The following is a 19,323-nucleotide window of genomic DNA, read 5'->3' on the forward strand; positions in this document are numbered from 1 at the left end:
ATCTTGAAAGAACAGGTAATTTTGGAATATAATAAATGGAATAATTATATTTTATCTTTATAATATACATTTGGTTTGAAGAGTCTCATAGAATTTACATATTGAATGCTTTGTACTTAGGTAATTGAAATCCAAAATAGTGAAATCGTTGTTTTAAATGACAGGTATTTCTTTTCTCAAAATTTGTAATCTGGTTATTCTTGTGTTTGGTAGAAGAGAAAATATATGTGATGATAACTAATACACTTCATAAATTAAACACTGAAAAATAAGGAAAGATTTTAGGGACATCAGAACTCCTCAACAAAGAATAATATTTTAGAACATACATAAGACATATATGGATTTTCTCTTGGTGGTTAAAGAAGTACTTCTGTTGCTATCTTCTCATTTTAGATTGATTTAGGAGAGCGGCCTGTTGTTCAAAGGAGAGAGCCAGTATCATTGGAAGAATGGACTAAGAACATTGATTCTGAAGGAAGAATATTAAATGTAGATAACATGAAGGAGATGATATTTAGAGGGGTAATTTAAACTCTGATGACTAATACTAATTGTTTTTAGCTGCTATTATTCAGACTTTTGTGGTTTTTATTTTTAGAAGCATGGGATCTTTTTATTTGATGAATGATATCTTCAGATTTCTGTATTGAATAGGACAGTGTCTCTGTGGGTCAAGTATGTATATACTCATATGTCCAGAGTAAGATACTATTTCTGACTTGAAGTTCTTCAGGATATGTAAAGGAGACTTCTGCCCAGTGATGTTTGCCTGATCAGTAACTACAGTTTACTGATAGTCCACCATTTAAGTGATGTAACAATGTAGCAGCTGCTTATCTAGCTTCAGATTCTAGAAGTAAAATACTTGATGTACAAAACTATCACTTGAGTATAATTTCTATTATATGCAAGTTTTTTTTTTTTTTCTTTTGCCAGTCCTGGGGCTTGAACTCAGGGCCTGGGCACTGTCCTTGAGCACTTCTGCTTAAATGCTAGCCTTCTACTACTTGAGTCACAGTACCACTTCCAGCTTTTTTTTTTTTTTTTTTTGTATATTCTACTAAGGAATGCAACTCAGGGCTTTGTGCATTCTAGGCAAGCACTCCACCACTAGGCCATACTCCTGGCCCTATATGCAAGTTTTATTACATTGGTTTTTTTTTTTTTTTACTAATATGATTTGCATGAATGTTTTCTTTAGGGACTAAGTCATTCACTGAGAAAGCAAGCATGGAAATTTCTTCTGGGTTATTTTCCTTGGGACAGTACTAAGGAAGAAAGAACTAAGTTACAAAAACAAAAAACGTGAGTAGTATTTTTTGTGTATATTTTTCAAAGAAGAAGTGATGTAACCATACAGATGAGCTATAGTTTCTAGATGAGGATTTGGAGTAGACTAGGGAATGGAAAATAACTTTATTTTCTTGTTTCAATTTAAAAATTGAGCACTGTAATTATTTCAAAGCAACAATACTTGGTAGAATGGTGTCACGTCAGGTGTGTTTTTGCAAATGTAAAAAGATGGAAGAAGGCTCAGGCATTTGGCTTAGTGGTAGAGTGCTTGCGCTTGCCTAGAATGCACGGAGCCGTGGGTTTGATTCCTTGATACCACATATACAGAAAAAAACCAGAAATGGTGCTGTGGCTCAAATGGTAGAGCGCTAGCCTTGAAAAATCTCAAGAACAGTGATCACATCATCAATTTAAGCCTCAGGACTGACCAAAAAAAAAAAAAAAAGATGGAAGAAAGTTCTAGTCTTCCTCATGATGGAAGAAAATTCTAGTCTTCCTCATGACATCTTTTTGCATACTTAACAACTATTTATCTGGACACTGGTGACTCATGTCTGTAATCCTGACTACTCAGAAGGCTGAGATCTGGAGGACAGAGGTTTGAAGTTAGCCTAGAAGAAATGTCTGTGAAATTGTTATCTGGAGGGCTGGCCCCAGAGGTAAAGAAGTAGCTGTGAATGAGGAAGACAAGTGAGCCTATGAGGCCTGTAGTACTGGTCCCCCACGCTTCTAAAAAAAGGAATATTTAAAAATACCTTTTGCCTCTTAAATCTTAAAATTTATTATGATATTATAAAATTAGCTCATAGGAATAAAACAAAAACAAAAAAATAGCTCATAGGTATATATATTTGCTATTCAGCTTAGTTACCTTTGAATTTAAAATTTCAAAATATTGAAACACTGAAGTGTTTATATTTCTCATATATGACATGAAACACAGATCATTTTTGCTAGGGCTTAAACTTAAGATCTTGTGTTCTTGCTCTGCTTTGTCCTCCTCTTACAGTTGTTTCTGTTCTTTTTGTTTTTATCACTTGAGCCACATTTCCATTTCATCTCTTGTGCTGAGTATTTGGAGATAGGAATCTTAATGGACTTTGCCCAACCTAGCTTTCAATTATAATTCTTAGGTCTCAGCTTCCTGAATAGCTAGGATTACAAGCATGCACCACTGACCTGGTTCCATTTATACTGTGCGTGTTTGGCAGTCCTAGAGCATGAACTCAGGTCCTTGTAACTGTCCCTGAGCCTCTCTGGGCTCAAGGCTAGTGCTCTACCGCTTGAGCCACAGCATTACTTCCAACTTTTTCTGTGTATGTGGTACCAAGGAATTGAACCCAGGGCTTTATGCATGCTAGGCAAGCACTCTACCACTAGGCTATTCTCCCAGCCTCTATTTATACTTTTTATTACCAGTTGTCAACTTAGTCTTTCATTTAAAAGTATTCTCCATCATTGTGTGTAGAATCCAATTCTCCACCAGTCCCACTCCTAAGATATTTTTACATTAAGATATTTCTGCAGTAAACCGGTTGGAAAACAGAACTCTTAGTGTCACATTAAAAAATCATTTAGATTTGTTTTTGTAATTATTTGGAAGCTTTAATGACTATAATATTTAACGACTAGAATAAATTAGGTGTGATTTTAAGAAACGAGATGTTCTCTTTTTCTTTTTTCCCCTAATGTTATTCTAGTAGGTCAAGTAGGTCTAGTAGGTAGTATCATGTAAACTTTATGACATGTAGGATGTTATTTTTCCTTTGATTTCATTCACTTATAAACATATCATGCCAGCAGCAGCATGAATACTTTGATGTACTGTTAATTACAACTTGAATGCTCTTTACATAAAAACTCAATTATGAAATGCTAAAAAATTAAATAGCTTTTTTGGTGCTAATTGTTTTCTATAGTGATGAATACTTCAGGATGAAACTACAGTGGAAATCTGTCAGTGAGGAACAAGAGAAGAGAAATTCAAGGTTAAGAGATTACAGGAGTCTTATCGGTAATCTTTTCTAAAGAACTTTGGAAATGCAAGCAGAGTTCACCTTAAATTCAATACACAGTACTGTATTAAAGTTCAAAAGAATTCAGAATTGGGAAGTACATTAGAATATGTGCTTATGTTCTTGAATGTTTCTCTTGCAGTAATAAGAATTCAGCCATTGTATTTAAGTACTGTGATACTTATTTTTGCTTCTATAATGGGACTTTAGAGAACACTTCATTTTCTTGTTAATTTTATTTAAAATTCTTTTCACTACTTCTTCACTGTGAAAGTGATTTGTGTTTGTTACAGAAAAAAACTGCAGATAAGTAGTCAAGAAAAAAAGAACAGGGGCTGGGAGTTTGGCCTAGTGTAGAGTGCTTGCATGGCATGTTCATGTCCTTGGTTCAAATCCTCCGTACCACAGACATAGAAAAAGCCAGAAATGGCACTGTGGCTCAAGTGACAGAGCTCCAGCCTTGAGCAAAAAATGTCCAAGGACAGTGCTGAGGCCCTGAATTCAAGCCCCAGGACTAGTTAAAAAAAGAAAATTCAAAATAATAACTTTTTTTTTTTTGGCCTGGAACTTGAACTCTGGGAGTGGGCACTGTCCTGAGCTCTTTAGCTGAAGGCTGGTGCTCTTCCACTTGAACCACAGTGCCACTTCCGGTTTTCTGGTGGTTAATTGGAGATAAAAGTCGCATGGATTTTAGTGCCCGGTCTGGGTTTGAACCACGATCCTCATATCTCAGTCTCCTGAGTAGCTAGGATTATAGGCTTGTGAACCATTGGCACCTGGCCAGTGCAGGGTTTTACACAGATTAGTGACAAAAGTCAGATCATGTCACTTGTGCTCAAAACCCTTTTGTTTTAACAAATCTCTTTGGTTGCTGTCTGAAGAATAGGTGTTGGAGGACAGACATGGAAGGAGAAAGACCATTTTAATCTTTTGCTATAACCCAGGTGAGATGTAATGTTTTGCTTGATCCAGGAGGCTAGTAGTTGAGTGCAAGAGATCGAATAGAGACTTGAAGAAGCTGGGTAGGTAGCCATTGCAGCCACCTGGGTAAAGGGATAAACAGCAAGATCTAGGCTTGTTTCTCCTCAGAAATTTTGCATGTTTGAAAAACAGCAATAAGATCAGTTAGAATAGTATTGGAATAGGGAGCAAGTTGTCTTGGAGATTTCATACTAATTTTTATATGTATTTTGGAGACTTAACTGATCTTATTAGTGTCAGTGACAAGGGAAGCAAGGATGATATAAAGTTTCTAGGCTGAGCAACTGCAGACATGGAGTTGTCACTGTTTTACTAAGGTGAGAAAAATTTTGAAATAAAGCAGCAGCTCTTTGTCTGTTGTATGGTTGGTAAAGATCTTCTCCCACTCTGTAGGCTTCCTAATTAGTTTACTAGCTATGGCCTTTGCCATACAAAAGCTCCGCAGTTTAATGCAGTCCCACTTATCCAGCCTTTCTCTGATTTGTTGTGATTCTTGGTCCTTATTAAGAAAGTTTCGACCTGTGCCAAGGAGGCCTAGTGTATCTCCTATTCCTTCTTGTAAAGTTTTCAGTGTGTCAGCTTTTACCTCCAGGTCTTTGATCTATTTGGAGTTAATTCTAGTGCAGGGTGACAAAGAAGGATCCAACTTTAGTTTTCTACAAGTGCTTAACCAGTTCTGCCAGCACAACTTGTTGAAGAGGCTATCTTTCTTCCATTCTATTTTTTTTTTTTTTTGCCAGTCCTGGGCTTAAGCTCAGGGCCTGAGCACTGTCCTTGGACTTTCTCAAGGCTAGAGCTCTACCACTTGAGCCTCAGCACCACTTCTGGCTTTTTTCTATGTATGTGGTACCGAGGAATCGAACCCGGGTCTTCATGCATGCTAGGCAAGCACTTTAACCACTAGGCCAAACTCCCGGCCCCTCCATTCTATTTTTTTTGGCTCCCTTGTCAAAGATTAGGCGGCCATAGGTGTGTGGTTTAATATCTGGTTCCTCAGTTCTATTCCATTGGTCTTCAGGCCTGTTCTTGTGCCAGTACCAAGCTGTTTTGATAATTATAGCTCTGTAAGAGAGTCTAAAGTTTGTTACTGAAATTCCTCCTGCGCTGTTCTTTCTGTTAAGAAGTATTTTTGCTATATGGGGTCTTTTATTATTCCATATGAAATTTTGGATTGCCTCATCTCTTTCTTTAAAGAATGACATTGGGATATTGATGGGTATTGCGTTGAATTTGTAGATAGCCCTTGGCAAGATTGTCATTTTCACGATATTGATTCTTCCAATCTAGGAGCATGGGAGGTTTTTCCAATTCCTCAACAGACAAAGGCCTCTTATCCAAACTATATCAACAGCTCAAAAAATTGAATCAATCCAAAACTAATCTCTAAAGTAACAACCATCCCATTAAAAGATGGGCCAAAGACTTAAAGAGAGTCTTCTCTGAAGAAGAAACAAAAATGGCCTATAGACACATGAAGAAATGCTCAACATCTCTGGTCATAGAAGAAATGCAAATCAAAACAACTCTAAGATTCCACCTCACTCCAGTTAAAATGGCCAGGATCAGGAAAACTAATAACAACAGATGCTGGAGGGGATGTGGCCAGGAGGGATCACTACTACACTGTTGGTGGGAGGGCAAACTCGTTCAACCACTATGGAAAGCAGTATGGCAGTTCCTCAAAAGACTAAACATAGAACTCCCCTATGACCCAGCAATTCCACTACTTGGCATTTACCCAACCATCCAGAAACAAGGACATACTAAATCCACCAGCACAACAATGTTCATTGCAGCACTGTTTACCATAGCAAAGATATGGAACCAACCTAGATGTCCCTCAGTTGATGAGTGGATCAACAAGATGTGGTCTTTGAACACAATGGGATTCTATGCTGCTGTCAGAAAGAATGAAAGACTTAGAAAAGATCATATTAAGTGAAGAATGGAAAGACTTAGAAAAGATCATATTAAGTGAAGTAAGCCAGACTCAAAGGAACGTAGGCTCAATAGTTTCCCTCATTTGTCATAATCAGTAGAAACCTTGGGCTCTCCTAGCAGAGATTTGCAATAGAGCAAAACTTTAATACAAAAGGCCATATAGTAGGATGCTAAATGAAAAGATCTCTAGGATATAGAAACATAAGCCATATAATGAATGATTGTTGTTCTTAAGGTACTATGTTATCTCTCATCCCTTTTGCTGTCCCTTGGTTATCTTATATTGTTACAGTATCTCACTTTGTTACCTGATACATCGGATATATTTGTATTTGGTTATTTGAAATTGGATAGGGAATGGGGGAAAACAAGATGAGGAGTGGGGGTGGGGGGAGGAAAATGGGGACCAAGACATGTGAAAGGGTATCAATGTATGGGAATTAATGCACCATGTATCATGTAACCCTTCTATTAATTACAATAAAAATATATGAAAAAAAAAGCAGCTCACACCTGTAATCCTAGCTACTCAGGAGCTGAGATCTGAAGATCAAGGTTCAAAGCCAGCCTAGACACAAAAGTCCAAGTGAGACTCCTGTCTCCAATTAACAACAAGAAAACCAGAAGTGGTGCTGTGGCTCATGTGGTAGAATGCTGCCCTTGAGTTGAAGAGCTCAGGGACAGGGTCCAGGCCGAGTTCAAGCCCCATGACCAAAAAAGCTTGGAAGGAAGGGAGTATTTAGAATTCGGTTTTGGATGTTAAGTTTTACTTTTCACCTATTGTATGTCCACATGTTGATATGTAGAATAGGAGGTGGATATAAAGAAATTTGGGGATATTTTAGGGGGTTGAAGTAAGCTTAGGGATCACTACTATATATCTGATAGGAGGCAATGTAAAATTATGAATTAGTCCTTCTCAGGGGATTTTATCAAGTATTCTATCAAGCAAAGAAATGGTCCAAGAACTCTTCCTCAGTGTACTCAGGTTTCCAAAAATACTGTATGGAGAAATAAGGAAAGGAAACTGGGAAAAGAGCCCTAGGAAAGTTGGAAAACATGTAAGTTTGATATCCTAAAAGACAAATGACAAAAAAGAAAAGGTGATTGAGATGCAAAGTAAGAAGACTTGCATTGACCATAAGACTCTTATACTCTGATCGTTGGAGTACTGAGATGACTGGAGACTTACTAAAAGGAAAGGAAACTATGAATTCACTTAGAATTATGTGGTTATAGTAGTGGGAACCAAGTTCTCTTTGAGTGCATAAAATATTTTTGCAAGATTAGGGTGTTGGAAAGTGGAGCTTCAAGAGAGAGAGAGAACACAAACTTAGATGAGTCAGGAGAGTGAAATAGGGAAATAATGTGTGATTGCCAGGCAGATTAGTGATAGTGAACAGCAAGTGGTGTCAGTCCGTGTGATGTTTTTCTTCAGGCTTTTTTTTTTTTTTTTGCCTGTCTTTGGGGCTAGAACTCAGGGTCAGGGCACTGTCTCTGCAGTTTGTCTTTAAGGTGCATGTGAGCCCTAGCTTCATTTCTGGCTTTTTGGTAGTTAATTGAAGGTAGAGTCTCATGAAATTTCCTGACTGGATTGTCTTAGCTAGGATTATAGGCAGTGACTGTCTTATACATATGTATATAATTTTAAAAAGTGGGATATATGTGTTGGGGGAGGCCTGTGTGTGGGTGCCCATCTTAGGGCTTGAACTCAGGGCCTGGACACTGTCCTTGGATACTTTTTGTTGTTGTTGTTGGTCATGGGGCTTGAACTCTGGGCTTGGGCGCTGTCCCTGAGCTCTTCAGCTTTGAGGCTGTCATCTTATCCTTGGAGCCACAGTGCCACTTCTGGTTTTCTGGTAGTTAATTGTAGATAAGAGTCTCATGGACTTGAGTGCCCGGATGGCTTTGAACCTTGGTCCTCAGATCTGAGCCTCTTGAGTAGCTAGGATTACAGGCATGAGCTACTATGCCCGGCCTACTGGAAACATTTTGCTCAAAGCTAGCCCTCTGCCACTTGAGCCACAACTCCACTTTGGCTTTTTCTGCGTATGTGGAACTGAGAAATTGAACCCAGAGCTTCACATACACTAGGCAAGCACTCTACCACTAGGCTATGCTCCTGACCCCCCCAAGGTTTTTTTTTTTTGTTGTTGTTGTTGCTGTTCAAAGCTAGAGCACTAGGTCTGTCACTTGAGATAAAGCACCACTTCTCGCCATTTTGGTGATTGACTGGAGATAAAAGTCACAGGCTTTGCTGCGTGGTCTGGCTTTGAACCACAATCCTTAGAGCCTAGTATCCTGAGTAGCTAGGATTACAGGCATGGGCCACTATGCCAGGCTAAATCAATTGTAGTGCATTTTAACAGAAAGCTAGAATATTGGTCTAATAAATTTTAAATGTATAAATTTACATAATCTAAACTAATTATTTCAAGATTTTACTGTATTGTAAAATACTTTCTCATTACTTCATAGTTTTTGTTGTTTGCTTATTTGTTCTTTTTCTATCTGGCCTCAAATTTCTGAATCTATGGTAATATTAGATTAGAGGCATCACTGTGCCCATCTTTATAGAGTTTTCAGAACATTTTTCAATTATTTAGTTTAGTAGGGAGCAGCTAGGTATATAGCTTTATAACAGAATCGGTTATAGAGTGACCTAATTAGAGTTTCAATTATTTCTTCCTATTTTACTGGAGGATTCTTGTTTAGAGAATGCTGTATTTGTAATTTTTTTTTTTTTGCCAGTCCTGGGCACTGTCCTTGGGCATTCTCAAGGCTAGAGCTCTACCACTTGAGCCACAGCACCATTTCTGGCTTCTTTTCTATGTATGTGGTACTGAGGAATTAAACCCAGGTCTTCATGCATGCTAGGCAAGCACTCTACCACTAGGCCAAACTCCTGGCCTGTATTTGTAATCTTTCACAACAAGATACATGTGAACGGAATTGTGACTGGATATTTATGATAATGTTTCTGTTTCTGCGTGTGTGTGTCTCTGTCTGTCTGTGTGTCTGTCTGTGTCTGCCTGCCCGCCCGCCTGCCCGTCTGCCCGTCTGCCCGTCCGTCCATCTGTCTGTGTTTCAGGCTTGAACTCAGGACCAGGGCAATGTCCCTGAGCTTTTTTGCTAAAGGCTGGCATACTTTCACTTGAGTCACAGCTTCATTTCTGGATATTTTTATTTTATTTTTTGTAGTTAATAGGAGATAAGAGTCTCAAGGTATTTCCTGCCCAGGTTGGCTTTGAACTGTGACCCTCAGGTGTCAGCCTCCTGTGTAGCTAGGATTGCAAGTGTGAACCACCAGTGACCAGCTGATGTCTTTTTTGTTGGAGTGTGTGAAGCAAGAGCTTTAAGGACATTTAGGGATCTAGCTTAAAAATCTATGAAAAATGTTTCATGAGTGAGTTTGTAAATTAAGGTGGGAGATATAATTTGTAGGTGTGATTCATGTGTATGCAACTTTGTTCCCTCAAACTTGCATCATTGCCCATCTGGCTAGGCCCATTTCTGTTTTTTTTTTTTTTTAAAAACTTATTTTTATTCAATCCAGACAAAAGCATTCCACAAAGAAAACCACCCTGTTCTGAAGCCTGAGCAACATTTTAATGACTAGGCATACCTGAAAATTCAGAGTAGCAGAATGGACCTTGTAGGAAAAGAAGGAAACATGTTTCCATACATTTAGGCAAATATACATGGGTAATAATCCTTGATAAAGTGAGGATCCATTTCTGCTTTTTTTAACTGTCATAAAAATGTAGATTTTAATTTTTATAGAATCTAATTGAATAGTATATTTATGAAAATAAGGAAGTACATATGATTATGGAATATGACAAGGAATCTGATAATTCTTAAAATGAACGACGCAATTAGGAATGAAACAGCTCTTTAATTGTGCTTGTGTGATAGTGGCTTTTTTGAATTTTGTTTCAAGTATTATTGTTATATTGTGCGCTAAGGACTAATTTTTATTGCTAATTTGAATATTACCTAGTGTTACTTATAAAAACTATGCAAAATGTTTCCCGTTATGTAGTTTTTATGTTTACATTAAAATAGGAAAATATTAAAAATAATTTCCCATGTGGAAGTGGATTGGATTTTGAAAACATTCCAAAATGTTAATATACTCCATATTTATGTGAATTTCATGGGTTTTTCTTTTTCACTAAGTAAGCCCTGGGTACTAACAAGAAAAATAAATTCTATACTTATAAGATGTAAGTTTTATAAGAATGTGTTTTTTGAAAAGTTTTTAAATATATGATTTTTTTTTCTTCTTTTAGAAAAAGATGTTAACAGAACAGATCGAACAAACAAATTTTATGAAGGTCAAGATAATCCAGGGTTGATTTTGCTTCATGACATTTTGATGACCTATTGTATGTATGATTTTGATTTGGGTAAGTGATCCTCTCAAGCCCTGATTTGAAAAGATTTTTGTGTGGGGTTTTGGAATTTAGGTTTATTAACCATTTAGGTTAAATAGGTAATAATGGCCTTCTCCCCTTTCCTCCCTTCTTTACGTCTTCTTGTGCTCTTTAGGTTTTTCTTGCTCATGGCTAGTCTTCTCCCACTTGAGCCACACCTCCATTCTTGCTGGTTATTTTAAAAATTTTTATTTTTATTTCTATGTTTTGTGGGTCATGGGGCTTGAATCAGGCCTGGGTGCTGTCCCAGAGCTCTTCAGCTCAAGGCTACCACCCTATCCTTGAGCCAAGCCCCACTTCCTGTTTTCCAGAGGTTAATTGGAGATAAGAGTCTGATGTCCTTTTGTTCCTGGGTTGGCTTTGAACCTTGATCCTCAGATCTCAGCCTCCAGAGTAGCTAGGATTGCAAGTGTGAGCCACCATGCCTGGCTTTGCTGGTTCTTTTTGAAATGGAGGTTCAGACTTTCTACCTGAGAGCTGTCTTTGAACTGATACTTCAGATCTCAACCTCTTGAGTAGCTAGCATTACTGGTATGAGCCACTCAATGCTAGCCAGTCTTGTTTTAAAGGACCAACAAAGTTTCTAAGCATTAACCTTTAAACAGCCATAAAAAGAAAAAGTGATTTGTTTATGAATAGCTGCCAGCCAGGAAATAACAAAAAATGGATGTTTTCAATAGAGCTTTGAACTCTTTTAGAGAAAATGACTGGTACTCAGTGGTAAAGGTGTAATATCTTCCAGTTTATATCTATGTAAATTCTTTTAATTTTTCTTTCTGTAAGTTAGGGGAAGATATAAAGTAAATTTACTGATATTCAGTAAACATATTGAAAGCATATTGTTAGAGTTACATTTTAGTCTTGAGAGCTCTCATACTTGATTTGATTTTAATTTTATCTCCACTTTATGAGTAGGGTGATCATTGATTCAGAGTGACTTACAGTTGCATAAGTAGTAAATAGATCTGAATTTAGAGACCCAGATATTTATTATTGGCTGGCATTCTTATCTCTATATTTTCAGCTCCCTAGTCAATAGTTGTTTTAATTTGCTATTACTATACAGCACAAGCCAGTTGTCCTTGGGAGCAGGAGACATTGCGCCATTCTCAGATGATAATTGAAATAGGAATTCATACACAGTCATGCATTACCACAGGAACGCAACAGTTTACCATAACTGTTTGTCTACACTAACACCATTCTCTTTCTATTCAGGCATTTCATTTATCTGAAAGATAGTTAAGGTCCCACCAACTGTGAGAAGCCAAGATAGATTTTACAAAAGCAATGGAACATACTTTTGCCCTTTATTCATAGTGAAGCAACTTGTGCAATAAATTCACTGTCTGTAGATGATTCAATCATGTTGAATTGGTTTGCTTTTTAGCTATAGAAGAAGGGTATGTATTACAATGTCTTGGTAGTGAGGAGATTTAAAAAAATATCAAAGGCAGAAAGAAAAACATGAGTAAGTTTTAGTTGTGCTTCAGGAAGTGCCCAAGGGAGATTTCTTTCCTTAAAGTATATGTTCATATTGATAACCCTGAATAGTTTTATAAGTTTATACTTAGAATGCTGCATGGAAGACAGGTGAATATCTAATTTGAGTTTTTAAAAAAATGATTTCTAATTCCTAAGGTGCTTTTCTTCGAGTTTGATACTCTAGGGCTAAGCTTTAGTTACCCAGAAAATTGATTTGTACATAGGTTGTTTTTCTTTTCAACCTAAGAAAGTATGCATTAGGATGATAAGGGCTCATTTCTCAAACCTTTCTACTGAAAGAAGATTGCTAAGAAAACAATTTCAGAGAACTGCAGTGGAAGTGTAGTGCTGCTTAAGATCTGCACTAGTCAGCTGTAGTATGGGATCTGATTGCCACTGAATACTAATTTAAATGACTTTAATCTTTGTTAATTAAAAAGAATTAACATATAGTTGAACCTTCACAACTCAAGACATACTCAAAAGAACATCATATATGAAATATAATAGTTTAAAGGCTACCAGAACATTAATTTGACTACTTGCTTTAGCTAAGATGTGCCAAAGAAAATGTGATAGTGAGCTCATGAAAACTGAGGGCCTAAAGGTTTAGTTTCTTAGAAATTTTCATTTTTTATAACTTAATAGTAAACTCCCTCACGCAGAGGATTAATAGTAAAGCTACCCCCCAGAGGAAAGGTGCTTTGTAAATTTTTTGAGTAGCATACTTTGAAAATTTAACCATATGTAGTCAGACTCAGTAGAATAGTACTTTGCTGAATTCAGATTAGAGTTCCTCTGTGCTTTAATTGGTATTGATTTAATATTTGTCATTGTTTTTACTGTTAGTGATAGCAATTTGGTTTTCTTCCTAGCTTAGTCATTTTGAACAAGTATTACACTATTTTTAGAAATTATGAGCATTAAATTTATGGAAATGCTTTGTCTTGTCACATGCTATTTTTCTTAGTTGTTTTCTCTAATGTCTTGATAGCTTCTTGTCTGGAACTGTACTAATTATTTGTCTTTCATGGGAACCCAGGTGAACTTTTACTCTATGTGAAGAGAGGCGTATATTTCCACAGCATTCAGTGTAGACAAAACAAAGTTTCATAGTGAGGCTACATGGAAAAGCATAGCATTAACTGATTGAGCAGGGCCATAGAAAATTTAGCTTCACTTATTTGTAAGGGGATCCTAAGATAAACTGAACACTAACTTCTTTTTTTTTTTTTGACAATTGATTCTTTATTGATTAAAAATGAAGAAAACATGCAGTAAAATAGAATATCCAGAAAACAAAAACAAGAGGGGGTGGGGGGAAATGGACTATTTTACATTCTCATCATCTAACAGGTCATCTTTTTATGGCTGCATCATCACTGTAGCCCCTAGATGATTATTTCCAGCTGGCTCTAGGACTTGGTTCAAAACAGAAGCGCAAATAACAACAACAAAATAATAATAATAAAAAAATCCATTCGTCATGAAGAGCAAAAACATTTCACCATTAGCATTGGCATATTTTTCCCTTGAGCTCAGAGTCCATTCTTAGGGGAGGCCAGTGGATGGAGTGGGGCTGTGGTACAATCCTGGGTGACAATCTCACCCACTCGGGCAGTTCCTGGCCACTTGTTTTTCCTGGGCCTCGCCAAGCCAAGCTAGCAGAAGAGAATACACCTCCCTGACATGGAAGGGGTGAGGGGTGGAAAGAAAGTTAACATTGTGCTAGGCTTGGCAGTTCACGTCTGTAATCCCAGCTACTCAGGGAGGCTGAGATTTGTGGATGGCAGTTCGAAGCTAGCCTGAGCAGGAAAAGAAAAACAATAAAACCTGTGAGGCTCTCATCTCTAATGGATCACTGGAAAAAGCTGCAAGTGGAGCTGTGGCTCAAGTGGTACAGCACTAACCTTGAGAGAAATAAAAGCACAGAAATACGCCTGATTTCAAGCCCCAGGACTGGCACCAAAACAAAACAAAAAAACGAACCAACCATAGTCTCCATACAATAAGCCACAAGCCTTGTACTACAGAGGGTACCACCCCTCATTTCCAACCTCATTTCCGCCTATGAGGCGGGACCACTTCCACCCACACCAAGAGAAGGAAAAGGCAGATTTTCTTCTCTACCTGGTCCATTTTCTTCCTCACCCCTTCTTTTATCAGTTCTGCTGGAATCTGGGATTCCCCCATCTGCCCTAACTCCTAATCCATCCCCAATTCCTTTCCCCAACATGCCTTTGTACCCACAAGTATCAAAAAGTCTAAACTATAGCCTCAGAAAGAAGAAAGCAAAAAAAGGTGAGTTGGTTACAAGGGATGCTTTTAGCTTTTCTAAATTGCTGGGTGCTGCCTTTTAGGAACACTAACTTTATTGCCTGTTTGAGTTGAATTTTCTCAAGAGATACCTTACCAACTTTCTAGGGTCATTTAGAAACTTTTCTTGCAAAACAGAGAGATATATAATTGTGTGTGGTTGCCAGCAGAACTGCCTCCTATTTTTTAAACGTAAGAGCAAAAACCCTTTAAATAGATTCAGTGTAATGATGGGCACATGGCTAAGCCTTAAGATTTGAGATTCAAATACCAGTACTGAAAAAATTCAGTTCAAATAGATTTGACTGAATAAAAAGGTAAGCTTTTCTGAAATTGTGAAGCTGGATTGCCCAGTGTGGCAGTACTTAGTCACGAGGAGCACCTGGGTTTTTGCTTGTTTGACTTGAAACTGCAGTGAGTGTAATACTAGATTGCTAAGACAGCATGAAAAAAAAATTTAAAATACTTTATGAATATTTTATTGGTTATATGTTGGACTGTTAGATTTTATTCAGCTCAGTATATATAAAATCTTATTACTGAAATTAAATGTAAGCTTTGGATCTGCAAATGAAAGATGGTTTGTTCTACAGACTTTCCAAGTTACAAATCGAAGTATATTTAGCTGGGTGCTGATGGCTCATGCCTGTAATCCTGGCTACTCAAGAGGCTGAGATTTAAAGACTGCAGTTCAAAGCCAGCCAGGCAGGAAAGTCTGTGAGCCTCTTACTCCAATTAACCACCAGAAAACTGGAATTAGACCATGGCTCAAAGTGGTAGAGCACTAGTTTTGAGCAAATAGAGTTCAGGGACAGCGCCTGGGCCTAAGTTCAAGCCCCAGGATTTCTCTCCCCCTATTCCCCAACACAAAGTCTATTTAATTTTAACACATGTATAAAAGTTACCAGATTTGACCATTTAAAATGTTGTCCTAGGTGTTTGAAAATACATTTCAAAACAAAGTATTAAGTTTTTAGTAGAGTGGAAGTACAAAAAGAAGTATGATATATCCACTTGTGTCAGGGTCCTTCATCCCCAGTCCCTCTTGAGGAGGGATGGGAAAAACACACCCCAACCAGTCCAAGCCACGAGAGGAGAGGGCCCACTGTCCTCCAGCACTCAGCCTTGCTTCTCCGGAGCACGAACAGAAACGCCACGCAGCTTCATCAAGGCAGTAATCTCCCCCTCTCTAAAACTCCCCTCCTTATATTGGGTGCGGGAGCCTATCAGCACAACAGGTGGGCAGGATAAAGAGGTCCAATTGTTTACCCTACTACAGGTCTCAGCAGAAAGTTATTAGAATGGCGTTACTCGGCCCCCAACAACTTGTAAAGCATAGTAATACTTTCGTTTGTTTTATAGCCAGGGGTCTTATTCCTTAATGTTCCAGTTTGTTCTTTAATCAATGGGTGTAGGGTAATTATAGAGAAATTATAATACTACCAGAAGAAAGATAGTTAAATAATATTAGCTAAAAAAATGATGGGGATAAACCCAGTTGGTAATTGGTTGTTTAGGAGTAAGTAAAGAAAGAGGAGTAAATAAAGGAAGGACATAGCTACAAGGCTATTGCTACAGCTTAGAAGAGTTAAATAATTTTGTTTGTAATTTCTGTGCTTTCATCTATCAGTTTGTAAAGCATTTGAACCATTTTTTACTTCTTATCCTACTGGGCCAGTTCATGGTTGACAGCTCCTTTTGAGCACATACTCATTTATATGTGATTTTCCTTTAGGTTCTTTCTTTATTCCTCATTTCTCATGACTTTTATATATTACTCTTGATTGTATTTATCTATCCTAAGACATACATATTACTCTTCATTTTATTTATCCTAAGATGCATTGGTAGCTATACACTTGATTGACCTCTGAAACCAACTCATTTGTCTTACTTGGTTAGCTGACCGCCTCTGTTTTTATTTTTCTTCACAAACACCACTGCCTTCCAGTTTTTAAATCAAAAGCAAATGGACAATTTTTAGTGAAATAGTGTCACTAAAAGGATACAGACAGCTAAAGTTTCAGAGACTTCTTACTCTCTTCCTTTTTAGGATATGTGCAAGGAATGAGTGACTTACTTTCCCCTCTTTTATATGTGATGGAGAATGAAGTGGATGCCTTTTGGTGCTTTGCTGCTTACATGAACCAAATGGTAAGAATAGAGATTTTTTTCCTTCAAACTGATTTTGAAAGTTTTAGTTGTATAATCTTATTTATAAACAACTGATTTTTTTTATACTTAGTCAGCTATGATGGAACTTTAAAAAATAATTTCATGTTAGATTCACTTCTTTTTTTAGCCTTTCAAGAGGCTTGGAAATATTGGACTTACTTTTAACATAAAAAATAGATAATATTGCCTATAATACAGAATTTAATATCACTAACTACTTCAGTTTAGAACTATGATTCATACAGAATACTCGTGAATTTAGTTTTATGAAGTAGTTGAATTTGCCAGTTTTAGAGATAACCTTACATTTTGTGAATATCTTAGATTTTATCTAATACCTGATTTTTTTTCTACATTTTTTCACTATTTCTAACTCTGACACTTTCTTTGTAATTCATTGCTACTTTTCTAGAAGAAGGTGATTATTAGAAATAAGTTTTGCCTATATGTACATATTAGCAGAAAATATTTTTATTCTCAGTATAACTTTGAGACACTAGAATAACAACAGAGCTAGAATAACAACAGAGAGCATTAGCAGAGATAAATATGTCTTTTAAAGCATTTTGTGAGAAAGAAAAAAGGCTGAGGCATATAAGTAAAGGTGTGTAAAATATAAAGTCTTAACCATATATGTCACTGTATGTTTCTTTTCAAAATAATGTTAATAAAAATGGATGCTAAGGGGTCGGGAGTTTGGCCTAGTGGTTAAAGTGCTTGTCTATCATGCACAAAGACCCTGGTTCGATTCCTCGGTACCACATACATAGAAAAAAAGCCAGAAGTGGAGTTGAGGCTCAAGTGGTAGAGCTCTAGCCTTGAGAAAGTCCAAGGACAGTGCTCAGGCCCTGAACTCAAGCCCAGGCCTGGCAATAATATAATAATAATAAAAAAAATTGATTAAGTCTTTATGTTGGATATTATTTGCAAGAAGGTAAAAACTGAATCTGTAATTATCTAACATATTACTTGATACAGAATTTAAGTCAACATTTCTGAGATAAGAATGTAAATATTAGATATTGTACTTTCATCTTCTCCTTATATGACTATTTTTCTTTTCTCTTCCAGTTTTTCCAACTTATTGTCCTCAACTTTATGTATTTATAGTTTGAACTCATCCCTGCTTCTCTTAATTCCTTTTCAGATATGTACTGATAAGATTTGATAGGTTGTTTTTATTATTGTAATTAATAGAAGGGCTACAGTTACATTCGCCAAATAGGAGGTGCATTACTTCACAAACATTGCTACCCTTCTCATGTTTTTGTCCCCATTTCTCCCCCTCACTCCCTCCCCTCATCTTGTTTTCCCTCCTTCCCTATCCTATTTCAAATAAACAAATAAATGTGTATATAATATGCCAGATAACAAGGTAAGATACTGTGATAATATGAGAATAACCAAGGGACAACAAAAGAGATGAGAAATAACATAGTACATTAAGAACAACAATCACATGTTATATAGCTCTTGTTTCCATATCCTGGAGGTCCTTTCAATTATCCTCATCCTACATGGCCTTATGTATCTAGGTTTTGAGCTATTGTAATCCTCTGCTAGGAGAGTCCAAGGATATACTAAATTATGACAAATGAGGGAAACCATTGAGCCTATGTTCCTTTGAGTCTGGCTTACTTCACTTAATATGATGTTTTCCAACTCTTTCCATTTCCTTACAAATGGGGTGATGTCGTTCTTTCTGATGGTAGCATAGAATTCCATTGTGTATAAATATCATATCTTTGTAATCCAATCCATCTACTAAGGGGCATCTGGATTGGTTCCATATGATTTGATAGTTTTGAAGTGTCCTTTTACTATTAAGTTAACAAATCTTTAAATGAGTTTTTCGCCATAAATTAATGATTTCAGATTATTGGAAGGATTATCAGTTGCAATAACCTAGTAATATAATTTAGAAGAATGATCAATTTCAGTAACCTAGTAATATTACAGTTTTGTCTTCCTTACCCTTTGATTGATTTTGCCTGCCTTCTTAGTTCCAATTGACTCTCAAGTGCTCTAAAAATCTGATGCATTTGTTAGAAAGGTCTGTAAAACAGTTACTGATTGCATTTAATTCTTGTCTGCTTTCCTTATTTGTGTTTTTTTAATTGTAGTTTACTAGCCCTTATATTTTCCTTAATAAAGAGATCTTGCCCTTTATTCATTTGTGGTATATCAGTTTTCCTACTGCCCTTCTTGAGATGGCTTAAATATTTTTGTAGGAAAAAAAACACACATGAATCTTTTTTTTTTTAAATTTTATTGTCAGGGTAATATATAGAGGGGTTACAGTTACATTTGTTAGGTAGTGGGTGCATTATTTCCCACACATTGATACTCCTCATGGTTTTGTTCCGGTTTCCCACCCCCTTCCAATCATCTTGTTTTTTCCCTTTTCCCTTTCCCTATTTCAAATAAGCAAACAAATGTATATACAATATGCCAGGTAACAAAATCAGATACAGTAATCACATGAGATTAACCATAAGAGAAAAAAAGAGAAAAGAAATAACATAGTACATTAAGAACAACAATCACAAAGATAAACCTTTTGTTTCAGTATCCTAGAGTTCATTTCCTTTAGTCTCATCCTATATGACCTTATGTGCATAGCTTTTGAGCTGTTGTGATCCTCTGCTAGAAGAATCCTAGATGAAACACATGAA

The 19,323-nt window shown here is 36.8% G+C and overlaps 1 protein-coding gene across 1 annotated transcript in view; it reads left to right on the top strand.

Moving 5' to 3' along the window:
- Positions 1-19,323, top strand: part of Tbc1d15 (TBC1 domain family member 15) — a 58,775-nt gene that overhangs the window by 32,005 nt on the left and 7,447 nt on the right. Inside the window, exons 8-12 of the mRNA XM_090328260.1 lie at positions 397-525; positions 1,205-1,308; positions 3,216-3,310; positions 10,529-10,645; positions 16,527-16,627. Coding sequence (XP_090184386.1) covers positions 397-525; positions 1,205-1,308; positions 3,216-3,310; positions 10,529-10,645; positions 16,527-16,627 — 546 coding nt within the window. The remainder of the gene's footprint in view (positions 1-396; positions 526-1,204; positions 1,309-3,215; positions 3,311-10,528; positions 10,646-16,526; positions 16,628-19,323) is intronic.

Source organism: Megascapheus bottae, chromosome 2 (genome assembly GCF_031878675.1).
Source record: "Megascapheus bottae isolate mThoBot1 chromosome 2, mThoBot2.hap1, whole genome shotgun sequence".
In the NCBI taxonomy this organism is placed as follows: Eukaryota; Metazoa; Chordata; class Mammalia; order Rodentia; family Geomyidae; genus Megascapheus; species Megascapheus bottae.